We start from the raw sequence: 18,409 nt of genomic DNA, 5'->3' as shown, positions 1-18,409 counted from the left end.
ATATTTAATACTAATCAAAAGTTTGTGTTATTATAAACCTGTTTCTTCTATCAGGTTGGGATCATCAAGGTTGAAGAAGTTTCAATGTGCGTTTGGTTATAATACTCTAATAATATGATTAACAAGAATTTATTTCCAATGTAATGTCTAACATACAAAGTGATCAAAAAGAAAACAAATCAGAGCAGGCGTTGCAAATTATTAGTCATATTGTAGCGGAATCCTATGCAAGTGGACGTAGACGATTTGTGCTTTCAGACGCTACTTTGTAATAAATCATACCTCATGAACTTTAGACGTTGGAATTATAATTGTGAGAAAATTTAAACAAGAGCAACATCTTACATTCGTAAGAATAGGTAATTTACCAGCTTTATTGCCAAACGCGACGCCACTGATAGGCAGACTTTTCGGTGAAATGTCAAAGAAACGTCAATTTTAAAGCAACGGTATTGTTGTTAACCTTGAAAAAAAGCAAGTATACGTGTATTTGTGTACGATCAAGCTAAGACAGACGGTCCGATAACAATAAAACAAAAGATGAGGTAGCACTCTTAATTTGTTTTCTTATTGATCAGTGATCACCTTGGAGTAAACCAACCTTACTGATATTAAAATTACATATTTTTAGTCTGTAATTTTATTTTACTCAGTGAATGAGAAAATCAATGAAACTTAAATTAAAATTATATATTGAAAGTTTCAGTATGTAATCATACCACGGGAAGCCCAGAAGTTTCAGATTATTTATCTGTCCAGCGAATGAGCTTAAGATGAGTTCCCAAGTGTCAAAACACGAAATGAATCGAGATCCATTAACCCTTCCAGTAGTAATATTGGAGCGGCGATAGTCACAATATTATATATTTTTAGACTACTTTTCTTTCGAGAATTTAAAAATAACTATGTCTCTGAGGTTGTTGCAACTGAAATAATCACAATATTCTTTCTTCAATTTAATTCTAAAGTCTAATTTGATTTTATGAAGCAGACTCCTAATATTTACCCTTGAACTTTGTTTTATTGCATCGAGACGATCGAACCCGCTTGATTAAATAAGTGATGCGGGGCCGGGTATAAGCCAATAAATGTGATAAAGTCTTCTTATCAATTTCAATTATTGATTGAGGAATACGTTAAATTCGCACCACGTACGTTAGTCAGACGTCAGAATTTATCGGTTTTACGTTGGGGTTACATTAGGCAAAACACAATTCGACAGGGTTTACGTGGGTATATCGTCCGGCATTATTTGTGCTACTTATCCAGCTCGTTAGAACCCCCATTTAATTATTGAGAGTTCGAGACGCGGCCGTTTCAAAAAGTAAAATCGTGTAACGAATGGATCAGGGATTACAAACTAAAATTTTAATGAAGACGTAATTCGGGTTCGGTTGGATGCGGACCGAATTAGCGTCGATAGTAATTTTTATCCCGGAGTCTTGGTTCCGGGTGCCGCTGATGGGATGGAGAGGCAGGAAGTCACACCGTAGGGACTCATACAACTTGAGTTATTCTCATCTCGTCCTTCTTTAAACTTTACTCGCAGACACGGTATCATTAAATACTTTGTTGTCCGACTCAGGGCTGACCTGGAGAACCTGCCGACCAAATTAAAACCAAAAAATCACCATACTTTATTAACTAGGTCATGACTGGAATTTCAAAGATTACATGCTGACGATGCAGAGCTTTTTTATTTGTTTTGGACAGGTGTTGTTCGTGTGAAGGCTTTAGCGCTTTTTTACCGTGAGCTTTGAGATTGTATTTTACGAATGACACGTCGGCTACAAACTTTGTGCTAAGCTCTACGGTGTCAAGTATGACGTAACTTGCCAAAGCGGTTGTAAAGTTTTACTACAAAAACAACTGTGCTAATTACCACCTGTAAAAGTTTTAATCATGCTCTATTTACTGAAGCTTTTATACCCACATAGCCACTTGGAATTCAGTATGAGACTACTGAGCTAAGATTTACTAAGAATTATTTAACCAGAGGTGCATCAACTTTTATTAAAACATGCACTTACTTTAATTATCATAACAAAACTAAATTCCGTTGAATTGATAATTTAAAAAATATATTTTTCACTAAATAAAATAATGTAAATAATGTAATAACATAGAAAGGGCTAAGTAGAATTAGTAATTGAAGAAGGGTGCTTACGAAGGGGACAATATAGTGAAGAAAAAAATATCAGAACTATTGGAAAACAGGCAACAAATAAATATTCGAAACAAGAAAATATTTTCTCAGACATCGAGATTGCAGCAAATAAGGCAACTATGATATCAGCGAAATTATGACAAAATTAAAAATATTCCACCTTGGAGAACACTTTGCCACACTAGTGCGGTAAACTATGTCATTATTGAGTTTCAAACGAATGTCCTACAGTTTGACATTATGTATTGATAGTAGATTTTAAAATATTATATTTTCAGTTAGATTTCTTCTAAATATTTGCGGAAACATAATAGAAATTAACTATTTCCTAAGAAGAAAATATATGATTTATTATCTTATGAATAAACCTAATTTTAAAGTAGGTAATAAAATGTGTTATCATAATAATAATTAAAAAAATTTAGGGCAGCTCTATTTAATAACGATTTATTTTTGCAAATTCAGTGAAACAGTTAAGCCGAGTTAATATATTACGTTTTCATTGCAGAAGTTTCCAACTTTGAATTTAAAGTAAATTTTGAATGGTCGGTTGATTTTTTAAATATCTAAATAACGATAATTAATGTATTTCCGAGGGAATATTGTTAAAACATTATCCTTTATTTCCTCGTAGCGCGTTTAAAATATGAATAAACGAGGCAGATAATCTTGTAATAACGTGAATATTCAATACGTCACGCATGCTTTCTCACAGTGTTGTAGTAAACTTGTTCAGGATAAACCAATTACTTACTGTCATTTCAGATAAAATAGTTTCTGCACTGAATAGGTCTCGACTCTGAAGTTTGTTTAGAAATTAAACGCAAACTGTGTGAGTTACAATTAAATTTATGGGCTGGTTGCGCTTTGGAATTCTTTTTTTTACGCGAGTTTGTATAGAGAGAAACTTACCTCTGCAGGAAAGTTGTATCCGTTTATTGAATGTTCGGACCCAAACTGATCGTGGAGTCCATAGTGAATATGGATTTCTTGAAATTGATATTTATAGGAAAGAGGTCCCCCAGTCACATTTATGTGATGGCGAGTGTCGTTATCTACTGTAAATATTACACTATGGCCCGTATTCATGATGGAACCGCTCACCTATAAAAAAAAACCGAAATCAGATTTAAGGAAAAAGAAGTGTGCAATAAAATTGAACTACTGGAGTTAAATTTGAATAAGCTTTTAATGGCACAGAATCGGATAAAGAGAAATGTCATTATCTTTTAATGACTAGTTGTGTTTCATTTTTTAATCTCTTGGAATAAACCTAATAATAGCTCTATTGGTTACATTTAAATTTAAATCGATTCACTATAAATTACCTCTACCTGTTAATATTAGTTGCGTTGCATAGTTGATGTGCAATTTAAGATTCTCACTCAATTTTTTCCTTTGAAACATTTTCATTACGCACGCAATTTCCAGTTTTATCCGTTATGGTTATTGCATCCTTAATACCTTACTTACCACTTTTAATAGAATACATTCATGTTAACGGAAATTATATCAAACGCCACAATAAATTAAAATGTTGTAAGTCATATATGACTTAAATAACTTAACTAACATCGCATTTTGCAAATAGCAACTGCTATCGCAGTTACTTCGCACATTATTATCTGTTGTAATAAATCATTTATAAAATGTATGTAATAAAATCTCCAATGTAAACATAAAGGATTATTAAAAAAATTACTTGTAATTAGTAGTAATGGACAATGACTCATAAATAATTATAGAAATTCCATAAAAAATATTAACAATGAAGAGGCAAAATAATATTGTCGCTTTTGTAAAACATCACACGTCACACGTCAACAAACAACTTCCTAACCTTACTTTCTCGCATTTACGTTTTCTGGCTATCATTTACGCAATATACATATTCATATTCGTACAATCTGTACCAACATATTAAAAATGACACTGACAGCGCGGATGTCGTTGAAAACGACTGTACAAGTTTTAAAATTTTAATTTACATTATTTATAAGCCGCTTGCTTTTAAGCAATCAAGTAATTACATCAATAGTGTGGTTACACTGTTTATTGAATGTGGCAAATTCCACACCTCACTGCGATGTAACAAACATTTATAATAACTCTGTATAAATAAATGATCATTCAAATGTTGATAGCGTTTACCTTGCCTTTCAACGACTTCCACGGGGTGGATAATAAATGATTAACCACCCTCGTATACATTTACTTTGAATTTATGTTACAAAGTTTTCAGTTAAATGAATATTTTTCAATATTTCTCGCATCATATTTATTTAAAATTTGCAATTCAAGAGATTAAAACATAAATTTAACTTATTTTTCGCAGTTTGTTTATGATTTGCATGCTACATATCAATCTGCATTAAAGTATTTATTTTTTGTGCGTTCATTTTGTAAAAGTCGACTGAAACAATGCAACGTTCAAAGAACCCACTTAGCTTTTTGGAATGTATTATAATAGCATCCTCTACACCTTTTAAATGAGATAGAGTTTAGCTAAGATTTTTCTAATTTTAGGTATTAGCTTTTGCAGCATTAAAGGTTCAATTATTTCGGATATCAAGTATCAATTAATAGTAATAATAAATCAATTAGCAAAGTGAAAAGGTATGGCTATACTAGTGCAAGTACTTAATAGTTATTTACGAACCGAGTGCGAGAAGATATTTTAGCGCATTATTTGAGGCACAAGCGACGAAGGAGCGAGTGCTTCATTTGCGCGAATTTGTCAAATACGTCTTCGCGCATCGAGGTTTGTACAATATTTTTTGAAACGAACATTAGCATTTTAAAATTATTTCCAATAGTTTCCAATTTAGTGAATAGATGGCGCTCGCCCAAGTGTCAATCTTATGTCAGTCGAATTAATAGAGATTTATTTTAATTTTTTCGCAATTTTCAACATCCAAATTGGAGAAATGACGGTTTGTAAAGCAGATTTTATTATTATCAAGTCAAATTATTTTCAGAATGCTCAAAAAGGCCAATGCTTTTTGGATGATTATGAAGCACTAGTGCGCGAAATCTACGTTCGCGGTTAACTGTTGCGTTTGCGAAATGTCATTTTGAAGTTAGTGAGTTCAAAAAAAATTATTGTTTGCTCTATTTTAAAATGTGGAAGTGGAAATAATATTTTTGTTTCCTGTAAATCACAATAGTAAGACTATTATTATAAATTTTTAATCAGGGAAGTGAGTAAATGTCAAACATAGCTGAACTTGCTAATTAATAGCTGAACAAACTTGCTCTCGGATCTGGAGCTAAGATCAAAAGGTGCTGTACGATATTCAAAACAACTTTGTTTTGCATAAAGAGCTTCATTATTACGTCGGGGTTAGATTATTACCCACAGAATCCACGGTTTGTCTGATTTAGTGTAAATTCTTGTTAAAAGCATTTCACTGCTGTAATACGTTTAATCCGCAATCCTGTCTCCTGACAAAGTCCGCGTAATCGTCAGTTGTAGAAGTAAACACATGTCTAAGCGCAAGCGGGACACGTAAGCAGTAAGCTTCTTACCCTGTGTTTATCGATGTGAAGGGGTCGAAGGTTTGGGTCGAAGAGCAGCTTATTCGGCTCTAGATTAACCGGAGACTGCCTCCTTCCCTTGTTGCACAATGACCATTCCGGATTTATCAAGCCCCAAAACGCCGGACCTGGAAATAATACGCCAATTACAGCAGGAACGACGCACTTATTAAGATCCTCCTGTTATTTTACACCTGATTAAAAGCTCGTTACCACCGACACCTGATTAAAATAAATTGACTATATTACAGCACCGCTGTCCACTTCACTCGAACAGGATGTAACCGAATGGCCACAAATTTATCTCCCGGCTATACGTTATAATGAAATGTCATAAAATAATAGGACGCAAACATTGCTTCATCACCAAACATTGATGGAATTGTTTTAAATTAAAAGCCTACGTTACTGCACCGGACGAATTCGCTGAGGCTGCGTTTCCTCGCTGTTATTAAAATCTATTAATTAAAAGTTTAACACAAACGATTGTAATTGATTTTAGTGGAGTGAGCAAAGCTGCTGACTTGTTAGACACTCGCAGAATGCTTGATAGTGTGTAATTGGCCACACAAATATTGACTTTAATTAGACTCCGGAATCGTCCGGGAAAAAATCTGATTAAGGCTCAGTCAGCACTTACGCAATTGGACGTGAACTGGCCACCAGTGGCAAAATAAAACAGCAGGAACGGGAACCATTCACGTTTGCTCGCACGAAAGATTGCTGAATTCTTCAAAATTCTCGACGAAAAATTCCGCAGATAACGTTTAAGCTTTGACTTAACTCCGTCGAACTTCATGGGCTGGCGGTGTTATTATCTTCTGTTGCAATTTAACAATGGTGCCAGTGTCATCATCCATAAATCGCGTCCGAACTGCAGGGTTTCCGAGAATTTCATTTACTACACAATAAAATTCGACCACTAAAGGTTCCTTTTCGTCACTTTGAAAGCGATTAAATTCTATTTTCATCTAATTTAATTCTACGGACATTATCCCTAACACGGAGCTTGAAATAAATGCGGACGCCTTAGCAGGAAATTACTTTGATTGATGTCCTCTTACACATTTATTAGCAGCATTTGATTTACAAAAATCCCCATGATTAATTTGCATTGTGAAGAATATTTTTTGATAAAATTGGATGCAGCATATTTGGCCTGGATTTGACAATTCCTTTACATTTATCCACGTATTGATCCGACATCAACGGAATATACAAGCGCTACCTGTTCCCTTTTGAATTTAATAATAAACTGCATTGTTGTACGAGTATGTATTCAATGTATCTCTACTATACATAATTCATATATAGAGTGCGCATAAATTGTCGAAAATTAGATGTACAGTTGCGGCCGTTGAAATCTCAGACAGGAAAGATTTAAACACTCTGTATAATTTCCGAAATTTGATTAGCGTATACAGCATTTTCATCAAGGATTATAAAGTCAGTGTCAGTATTTGACATATTAGGTCAGAATCGCGCGTAACTTTTGAAATGCCGCAATTATCTGATTTGCAAAAATGTGTTTGACTGAGGGTCAGTGTGAGTATAAGAGCCATTCCGAGAGAAATTAATGTGGATAATGTTTGAGTGACTTTTTGAGAAACGTCACTTTCAATACCATTTACAAAGCTAAAAGTTTGGCGTTGTCAAAGTGTCTGAGTTTTCAACGGCCGCAACTGTACATTCGATTTTTATGATAAACACGTAACAAACAATTTTGCTTATATGTACAGTTGCGGCCAAATAAAACCGACCACCAGATACCCATACCTGTGGCACAACATAACAGTGACGGATGATGTCAATTTGAAAAATATTTTTTTATGTTATCTCCTAGGAGATGATTTTTCAGATCATTTAATATTTAATTCAATTTACAATAGAAAAAATTGCTGCCCAGTTTTATTTGGCCGCAACTGTACATCAAAAATGTTTGATTCTAATAACTTTTTAAAATTATTAATTCAATATTAATAACTGAAGAAACAATGAATGCTATAAAACGATGTAGTAAAAATGGTCTAATCTAGATCTAAGCAATGAACACTGAGTTGCTCTTGTGTGAAAGCAAAGCCAGTGGCGCCAGTTTACGGATTTAAATGTTCTTCATTTATTCATTCATTTTATTCTCTCACCAAACATAAACTCGTGGTGCGATTAATAATCGATGATATGACTCGTGAAATCGGAGGAGCTTATTCAACAGCACAGTCATCATCTACCATTATATTTTATAACACAAAATAAATTGTTCTTTGAATGTATTTCTTTAACAGATGTTAAAAGTAATTCAATTATGAATTGTGCAAATATTTTTTTTACTAGTTTCATTAATAAATGAAATCATTAAAAATGAAATCATTGTATATACGGTGCGTTCACAATCGACTCTTCAACGCCAACTTCGAGGCACATATTTGTCGCAGTTGGGAAGTAAAATAAAATCAAATTTCAAAATTTACATCGACTAAGTAACTTTTATTTTAATTTTCAAAATTAGATTCTTTTGATTGCATTACATATTTTGTTTACAATTATGAACCTTCTTTAATTAAATACCAATTGTCGTGTAAAGTAATTATGTATAGTAATGAATTATCCCCTTGAGAAGGATTATGATTATTTTAACCAAATAAGCAATAAAAACGAGTGTGACATAAAATTTGAGAAGATAGCAGTAGGTACTATTGTATTTAAGGATTTTCTGTTGATTACGAAGAAGAAAGAAAGAAAGAATAATTATTTTTACACTTTTACCTAAGTACATTTTAGTTGAATCTAAAATAGTATATTATGCAACGAGCATTTAATGATGGCTATTAAGACACGAGTATGAGAATTACGGCACGAGCCGTAGGCGAGTGTCGTAATGAATACGAGTGTCTTAATAGCCATTAAATGTGAGTTACATACACTATGTTTTCTACGACCGGGTAAACAGTAACTATGAACTGTCAAAATAATTTTAATGAAAAATCTGTATTTTAATGAATGTCATTAAAGTACAGAGAGTAAATTACTAATAAATCAATGAAAGTATAAGAGTAAAAAAAAAGAATGTTTTTATCATTACGTGTCAAGAGCTTGACTTTCCCACTAATCTAATTATGGTGGTTTAGTGCAAAGAGTTGCTGTCACGACCGACTAATTGATCCAAGACATTTTTCTAAATTAATTTGAAAGTTTGTGATTTTTTTCACCTGGTAATTTACTGGGTTGAGTTTGACGTTGTTTCAACTGTAAATTATTGGAAACTAATAGATCTTCGGTCATAAAAATAAATTCAAGACGTGTCATGTGGTTCGTGTTAGAAATCGAACGTCGTGGAAAGCAATTTTTCTTTCGGTTAGGCGAAGAAGTGAAAATTTGAAAATGCGTACTTTTCCATTTGTGCAGCTTAAATCGCATTTTTGTATGGAATTAGTCGTGAAATGATTAAAAAGGCGCACGCGAACAGGAAAACGCGTTTTGAAAAACACGGCTGAGAGAGCTTTCGAGTTGATCCGTTAAAAGCTGTTCGCGCTTACACACGTTTCTCAATAAATTCAAATACTCCGGTGAGAGTTACGGCACAGGTAGAGGGGTTGAAAGGTGAGGGTGTAAAAAAGGGCCGAATTCCTCGATACAGATTCAACAATAGACAATTAAGTCGATTCTTTGGACGTAATGATAACAAAAAGATATCCGAGGTATTGTGATAACACTTGACTTGGGGGAAACGGTTTGTCTGATTGAAGCCAAGTAAGAGCTTTATATTCCATTATGAGGAACGCTTTTGTTGAATAATATTTATGTCAGAGACATACAATTCCAACTTTCTGTGTCAACAATGGGGGTTCGTAGGCACTTGTCGTTTCCTTAAATTGTCCTTGAGGATGTGTTCTAAGTCGACTCGGATGAAATGTTTCCTTTACCATTTAAACAAATTAATCTGCCAGGAAGGAAGTCTATCAGTTGTACGCAGATGGCTGTTTTCTGTCTAAGCCGCAGAAATAAAACCCCTCTAACTCAATTTGGGAGCGAATCAATATCGACTAACCAAACATCATTACAAGAAATTTATCTTCCGGTAAGCAATGGGGCGAATCTAACGATGCTAATTGGAGATTAAGGCCGAAGGTAAACACAAAACGCGACTTTAAAGTCCGGGAAGAGTTAAATACGTTTCACACCGGCACATTGTTGGCGGCTGGCGAGCCGGGGCCATCGGGGGCGTCCTTTCCCGCCGACACGCGATCCGGTCATAATGCGTCTCGCCGCACCTAACACTAAACCACTGAGTTATAGTCAATATAGTTTATGACTATGGCATTTCTTGTAATTCATTGCTGTGTCGATTAGTGGCGGCTACATTTCATCATAATCCACCGACGCTAAATTATAAATGAATTGCTTACCACTATTTGATTGATTAAAATTATTTACTTTCACGATACGTTGATTTCATTAAATTCGAATTTAGGCGAGCGTGCTTCTGTTTGCCACACACAGACAAAAAGCTGAATTTGTTTCGTGCTTTTTAATGACGTGAGGAACGCTCGTTGGAATAAATTAAAATCGAAGTTTTTGAGGAAGCATTTATGCAGTCAAATTAGTTAATTAGTTGCCTGTTTACAAGTCATTAACGGCACCCTTCCTACGAGTTATGTTCTGACCTGTCAGGATAAGTACGAAATAACATTGATAACAACCGTGGAGATGGATATAAGATAGGCTTTTTCGAAAACGCCACCAATAAATTTAATTAATTTTATTTAGGTCACTTTCGCCTCACTTACATGTTGGTGCGGTAAGTCTTTGCCCATTAATGCCCCCCCGGTAGCTACTTACTTACTCGGTATCGTCAATTTCCCATAATCCCGTACTGCTTTATGATTATAGTGGCATTTTATTATTTTATTTATAATCTTCAGATTTTATCACAGGGAGTATCATAAAAAATTTATATTAATGTTTATCCACAATGAACGTGTATTCTATATGATTTATTCATAAAACACGTTTTTTTTTAGTATTCTTTATGTTACGATGTCTTTCTATTGTTCTTCATTCCAAAAAAAAAAAAAAAATTAACATTAAAAAAAAATTCATATCTTTTAGGTCAACAATAAATTGGCGTTTTATGTGCTCGTACACCTTTATATCAAGACAATAATTTTCCTTTCTAATCAATTTTTTTCTCATTTCATATATGAATATCAACGCGATCATTGTTTCCTCAATATCGATATTTTTATTGTTTCGTAGAGTGCGTTATAAACATTTTTCTTTTATGTTGTCATATTCATAACTAATGTAGCAGTGTTGGTATTTAAAGTGACATCCTCTATTGTGGTATTCTTTACGACTATAATTGATTGACGAGGTATATTTTGTGGATGACTAAAACTTTTGATTTGTTCAATGATATCGTCTAATATCAATAATAATCATTTCTCTGTCGAAACGAAAAAATGTGTTTTTAATCATACGGAAAGTTTTGTTCGAGAACCCACATAATTTTATAACTGTTCATTATTTCGTGATTGATGTTATTTATTTGTTGTCCTAAACTATATGAGTACTGTTTTTAAATAACAATTTGTGTGCGAAGTAAAGTTAAAATGTATTTTTTCAAGTTATCGTTGTAATACTCATTTAATATCTATTTTATAAAGTTTATGTTAGGTAAGAGTACAGAAGAGTTACAAAGCGACAGTAACTTTTTGCCACTATCAATTATCATTATTATTTCCTTGGTAGGTACGTTCAAAGTAATAAAAGTTAGAAGTTTGTAAAATATCTTTGTAAAGAAGTTATTTGGACATATTTTTAAGCACAAAAAAATTATAGCTTAATAAAAACGACGGGATTTATGAGGAAATTGAATATGTGGGTGTGCTCTATCAATTTGATAACTTAAAAATCTTATAATACGTCTTTGAAAAATAAACCCGTTTAATTACTGTATAAGTATCGTTTGAGAGTCTTCCGTTTCAATGCATCTGAGAACCTGTTGAACATAAGAGGGAGCTTACAACAAAAAATTATTTTCTGGCATAAGCTAATATCTTTAGCAACGGAGAAACAAAAATGTGTTTTTAAACTTATAGCTGAACACAATAGTGTAGCTAGTCAAGGAAGAGTCATAACAATATAATTAGGGAGAATTAAATAGTTATACTCCGTTTCTGAACTCGATGCCGGTAAGTCGTAAACCCGTAAATCAATATTAATAACCGCTTAACACACGCATATGCAAATTTCTTTTGTGGGGAATATACTTGCGCTCGGCTCACGTTAACAAATTGGCCATGCTTGTTCTGAAAGCTGTTGCGGGCGTAACAGTGAGAAAACATAATGTTTGGAAGATAGGTAAGGTAAGGTGGTAAGAGATTGTCTTTAGAGCAGGAAATCCAAAAAGTTGAATTGTAACATTTGATATAATACCAATAGAATGGCCTACGCTGCTTAAAATTAATTATTCATGAAATGTTTTGCACTCACTGGAATCTTTGGTCGTTTTATGGCTTAGCGGCATTGGACTCAGAAACAGAGACTATGACGTATCTATCATGGAGAACCCTGTCGTGGCTCAAAAAATGTATCTTGTCTGACAGTTTTGTGACTCTTAATTAATTAAAATACTAACACAAATTTCCTTAATACCTACTTCAGTTATAGATTTTTACAATTTTTATATTAATTCAAAATGAATCGACAATCAAATTTCATATGTACTAACAGTAATTCATTTGCATTCATTTGTATTCTATTTCATTGTGTGGAGATACTTATGTCGTTTCAGTTCAAATATGCTCTGCAAATTGTAAACACCTCTCTGTCGGGGACGAAGCTTTTGCTTTCTGTCCACATTGTCTAACTTTCATTGTATTTTATTTTGTTAGCAAAGTAATTGAAAAACTTGTAACTCCATTTCTCTTTGAGTGAACAAAACAAGCTTTAACTACCTAAAACACAACGCCCAATTGTTTGTTATATACAGAGCGGTGCAGTGAAAATGAAACAAGCGCGTTTTGTGGCATTTCACCTGAATTTTCAAAAAACGGTCATTTCATTTTTTCACTCTGTATGAGAGAATATTACGAGTACATAGATGGAAAATACAAAAATAAAATTTCATAATATTTAGTCCATCCAAACAAAATCTTTTTTCATTATTTTTGAAGTGAAAACTTGTGTAGGCGCACCACTACATTATTCCTGGGCAGTGAATTAGTTTCACAGTCAGGCGTCACGCGTCACGTCACACGGTGCGGGGTGAAAGGCTCATACCAGTTCCCAGGGCGCAGTAAAATAATTTTCCTTCTGAGTACCGTTTGTTGGCTGTATTTTCACGAGAACTGTTGTTTTTAACAGTTAACAGTGTAAGACGGATTTAGAAAGTTAACAATACAAATGTGGGTTTAGTTGTTGCGGTGTTTCAGCTAACGCGGAGCGTTTGAAACGAAGCTGTGACGAGAAGCTGAATGATGATGCATACTTTCCTGTTTCGAATTGAACAAATCGTCGGAGGCCTTTGATGAGATCTAATGACAGACAAGTCGGGTTAGCGAAACAGTGATTGCAAATTATCGACGCGTGGGTAGAACTGTGCGTTCCTATGGTAACCGAACAATAAGTTAAGAAGAGGTGGCGGAAACTGTTCAGGACTTAACCTTTAGCTCCTTATCCCGAACACAATTAACACCTTGTCGATAATTTGAGAATCAAAAGACAACCCAACGACGATCAATGGCAGCTACTTGGCGTCACGACGTGTACGAAAAACGTCGTCATTAATAGCGAACCCGTTGGCCGTTTGAGGCGATGAAAGAATTGAAAAGTCGCGGTCCCATTTGAAGCGAGGCCATTTGCAAGTGCTTTAGTAAACTCATTCGGTAAGGCCGCACGTGTATCAAATGTCACCGGCTGAAAAAAAGCTCATTTTCTCAATGAGTTGATTTGAACGGCTAGAGCGTTCGCCGCTTTCTTCTCCACTGAATTCCAAATTGGAGGCGATTTAGTTCGAAAATTGTTCCTGCAATAATATCACTTTACTACCTGTATTGTTAAACTGAAACTTACTGCCGGTGTAAAATTCCGCCATTCGTTATAGATGGCAGCACGTACGGCTTCCAATCAAATCAAACCGAAGTGAATGAGTGGGCAATAGAGATTCGAACAGCTCAATGTGTATCAGCAAACCACAAGAAAGATGATGCAATTTATAAGAAAAATATAGTCGTGTTTTCTCAATCGTTTATTTTCACGCTCTCTTCCTTTTTTCCTATCCAACGAAGATTTGTTGTGGCGGCTGATGTTCGCTTATAAAAAAAACTTTGATTCTGAATATCAAACAATATGAAATCGACCCGAGGTTGCGATCTAATATTTTACCGCTTCATTTTACCTTATTTAAACTGAAAGCTTCCAAATCAACAGACCACAAAGCTCAGCTTCGCCAGTATTACTAAGCTGCTTGACGAGACCTGCATTAAGATATTGTTGCAAAAGTTGGAAAACTTGCAGAAATCTTTCAGTATTCATAGAGGCGCTTTAGTCTTTTTGTCTGAAAGTATTAGGTTCCTGCCGATCTTTTACCATTAAACAGAACCAACTTCACATGCAACTTTTTAAATTCCTCCAACTAAACCGAAATAATATCATTCAATTATCGCACCAGTCATTTATAAAATAATGTAAAGTTTTGCAAAACAAAGTTCCTTATTTGGATTATTTACGACTAACTAAATCCAATATTTTTGTCTTTGAATTCATATCAAGCTCTGTAAAATATTCTAAGCGGCGACCAGACCATATCTTCTATGTATTCTCTTCATTTCCGACAGGTTTCGACTTACTTAACCGTACACCGTGCGACAATAGATATTTCATTGCATGCAGTGCGGTAAAGTAAAAAAATAATGCTGAAGTGTTGCCACTATTTTGAAAACAATCAGCGCCTATTTTCAACTTTGAATTACATTTTTATTAATAATTAATTTGTAACTAAACAGTGAATTACAGTTGTGACTTATAACACACACGTGACTTGTAGACCACTTTACTGGCTTGAAATGAGAACAATTATGACTCTATACGTGGCAGGTGTTGGATAAAGTATCATTTAAGGATCCAAATGACGGTCTTATAGTATGTATTTTCCTGTGGAAAAATAACTGCCTGCTCATATCGTGCAATTTCCTTTTTTGCGTTCACATATTGTTTGCAAGTAATTGCCCGAAGCGGTCCGGGTTTATTAAAAAATTGCTTATTTTTATGACAAACAAAAATTTGGAAGTTCTAAATTCGGCATTTATTGTTTTTGTTTTTATTGTTCATGGCGGGATATGTCTCGGAAACGAATATTTTGAATAATAACTTTTCGTCAGCGTACCGAAATCTTGTTTCTTTATTGGAGGCGGTGTAGGTGGGGAAATAAGAGTGGGAAGTAATCGCGTTGCAACTTGAGTTTTAGATTTATGAACTGTTTTAATGTGGGAAGTTGGTTCGTTTAGTGAAATGCGTGTTCAGTGAAATTATAATGACAGGTAATCGTGGCGTTGAGTCTTAGTGGATGTAAACTGAAGGAGGCGAACATCTTTCAGAAGTTTTAGTTCTAAATTCTGAGTGAGCGAAATTAACCAGTGCGGAACTCGAAGAGGTTCAGTAATTGCGAAAGTCTTTTCCAGTTTGTTACATTTACAAATTGACACGTTCGGCCCGAACACGACTGTAACATTTGGCTCGCGATGCCAGAAGTTGCTAACTACCTTTCGTCCCATTACCAACAACAAACTGATAAAAGAAACACCATTACCAAGCCGACTCAAGTTTCGCTTCTAACTCTGTCGGCTTTTTCGGGAAAGCAATACTCGCCGCGGACACCTGAACTGCTGGACTGCTGCCATTGTTGGCGCCAGATGGGGACACTCTCACGCTTCTCACCCGAGACTTGATTTTACAACTGCATTCAAATGGCTTCCGAACTTGCCTAGTTGCCTCTGCAATTTCTCAATCTACTAATGACCCGAGGAACAAACTTCTTACATCTGTTGCGAACCGTATCACAAACAGTTGAAGAAATTGTGTCCTGGAAAACAAACATACTCCAACATTCACATCTATACTTAGTCTGGTTACCGAAACTGTGGAGTACTCCTAGTAAGCACACGTGAGCGTCACGTGCATGCGAAACTCTGTCCTCAGAGTTAGCATAAATGTTTTTTCTTCGTAAGTAACAATGTGAGTTGTCACATGTCAAACTTACAAATCCAGAAGAGGCGACAAGTCCACAATATGATCAAAAAGAAAACAAATCAGAGCAGGTGTTGCAAATTATAGGTGATGTCGCAGCATAATTCTATGCAAATAAGGATTTAATGCATGGGCAAATCGTACCTCATAAATTTTAGTATTATTGTCTGATAATCAAATACAGAAGAGCAACATTTTACATTCGTAAGAATGGGTAATTTACCATTAAAGATAAAGAAAGCAATTATTAATAATTAATTTTTAATACATTTTTCGCGAGGTAGGCAACCAATAATACATATGCGTATGAATCAATCTCAGACAATCTTTTGGATAAAACAAAAGGTGAGGTAGAGTTGGATTTTTTTGTAAAGAAGCCATGTCGTCATCACAGTTGCGCGAGGATTGTTATGACGTCACTTATGTATCCCCGCCAGTGGCGTAGCGTATATATATATTGAAAATCCGATCATATTTGAAGTTTTCTTTTGGTCACGTGTTTTCACAGATAATGCTAATCATACAATATGTAAAGATAGCAATACTTACGGTCTTCAATTTCCACAAAGAGAGTAGTTGTAAAAACAAATTCCAATCACTCAGATAACAGAAAAGACACCGGAAATCACGAGAATACGACGCCAATGGAAAAATCTGTTAATGATCGACAGCTGCACATGCGCATTCTGAAATTTACACAAATTGGTTCGTGCGTCGATGACGACATGGCTTCTTTACAAAAAAATCCAACTCTAGCACTCTTGATTTGTTTTCTTTTTGACCACTCGATATACTTATTTCATAAATCACAGCCAGTGTATTTTCTGAACGGTGAAATGATGAAGGTAAATAGGTGGGTTCGAGGTTCAAACAAAAATTTTTTTTTCTAGGAGCCCCGAAGCAATTCAGCACCGTTACATCAAATGAACTGGTTGAGTATGTTGACAAATAACATTGTTTTGATTTTCCTACCTTCTGCTTCTATGACAGAGAAATAAATATTTTCATAAGGAACGTTTCGCAATAGCGTTTGAAATAGCGAGATTCTTTATCTTTTAATAACTGACAAAATTTCTCTTAGTTTCAGAAGAGTTTCTGAGGTTATGGTGGTGAATTACAGAAATTATTTATTAATGAATGATTAGAATACTATAAAAGTGAATGAGCGCCTGATTTAGCGATCTCTCATATAAGATTTATTAACTTTTCAATAATACTTTAATATTTTAGTATACGTATTAGATTTCAATAATCGAAGTTCTAGCTGTGGGAAGCGACACTGGACTTTTTATCATCCCTTATTTTTATGATAAATTTGTCAGTTTAGATTAACTTTTTGGGGCAGAACAAAGGTTAGATTAAATGTTATCCGGGGATGTGAGGCAATAACAGAAGGTCGAATAAAAGGAAGAGTAACAACCGTAGAAATGGATATTTTGAGAAGAAGACAAAATACGGTGAAATAAATTTGAGAAAACATAAATTTTAAAATAAATCAAACCATCTGTGGGTCCCTCCGAACATAACTTCTCGGATTTAAACTTTATTTAACAAAAACTTTCTAAAACAGTGCGTAAAAGTATGCAAATAATTTTTTTGTATCTGATTGTTATTTAATTAACAATCTGAATGTAAATGATGCAGTTGGGGCGTTTCAAAGGATCTATCGTGCTTTAAAGCTTTCTAAGTATGAATGGAATGGAAGCATGCTTTAAAGAAAAATTGTTTGATAACCGACTCAATTTATTTTATTTCTCTTTACACAAAGCCGCCAAGTTTATTTTTGTTACGAATTTAATGATTGTATTGTATCACTTTTTCTCCTTTTTACTTTATCGACAAAAATATTTTCTTAACCCCTGAACTCGACATCTTTGCGAGCGTTCTGGACGCATAGAAAAATAATACGTTTTGCCAATACTTTATGACAAAACTTTTTTTTTTAAGTTTTAAATTTTTTATTCGTAATTTGCCAATTAAGAATAACCGTTTTTCCTATAGTGCATACAGATACTGCGCATGTCTGGAAAAACGTAACGACTTTTGTTGGCCGAGCTTTGGAAATCAGTTGATGAAAAAAAAAAAACAAACGCAATACATATTTGTAAGGGAGGGGTGATCGATGGCAAATCCAAATGGTAAACATTAACATGGCTCACAGTGATTAGAATGCTACAGTAACATGAATATTACATTATCAGTACGTACATCGTGACATTAGGGAAGAGTGTATTTTATTTTTCGAGTGTAGTAATTGATATAATAAATCATTAGGAAAATGGCTTCAAAAACAAACTGATTTATAATAAATGAGTTAGTGCTTGTCGAATTTAAACGAGAATCTATAACGGGCGATAAATTCGATATTCTGCAGTTTATTTATTAAACGGCGATTATTAGCGAATTTCAGTACACGTGAAATTAATTCGGTGTCGATTTTATTCGATAATATCGTCGAAT

At 34.3% G+C, this 18,409-nt stretch overlaps 1 protein-coding gene across 2 annotated transcripts in view; it reads right to left on the bottom strand.

Annotated features, from left to right (window-relative positions):
• Positions 1 to 18,409, bottom strand: part of CARPB (Carbonic anhydrase-related protein B) — a 145,614-nt gene that overhangs the window by 38,566 nt on the left and 88,639 nt on the right. The window contains exons 4-5 of one of the 2 annotated variants that reach the window (XM_069051333.1): positions 5,696 to 5,832; positions 3,080 to 3,271 (exon numbers count right to left, since the gene is read on the bottom strand). In XM_069051333.1, the coding sequence (XP_068907434.1) occupies positions 3,080 to 3,271; positions 5,696 to 5,832 (329 nt within the window). The remainder of the gene's footprint in view (positions 1 to 3,079; positions 3,272 to 5,695; positions 5,833 to 18,409) is intronic. The other variant, XM_069051335.1, reaches the window with a different exon arrangement.

Source organism: Tenebrio molitor, chromosome 6, assembly GCF_963966145.1.
Source record: "Tenebrio molitor chromosome 6, icTenMoli1.1, whole genome shotgun sequence".
Taxonomy (NCBI): domain Eukaryota; kingdom Metazoa; phylum Arthropoda; class Insecta; order Coleoptera; family Tenebrionidae; genus Tenebrio; species Tenebrio molitor.
The sequence above is the reverse complement of the archived record's forward strand: the minus strand, read 5'-3'. Positions and strand labels throughout refer to the sequence as shown.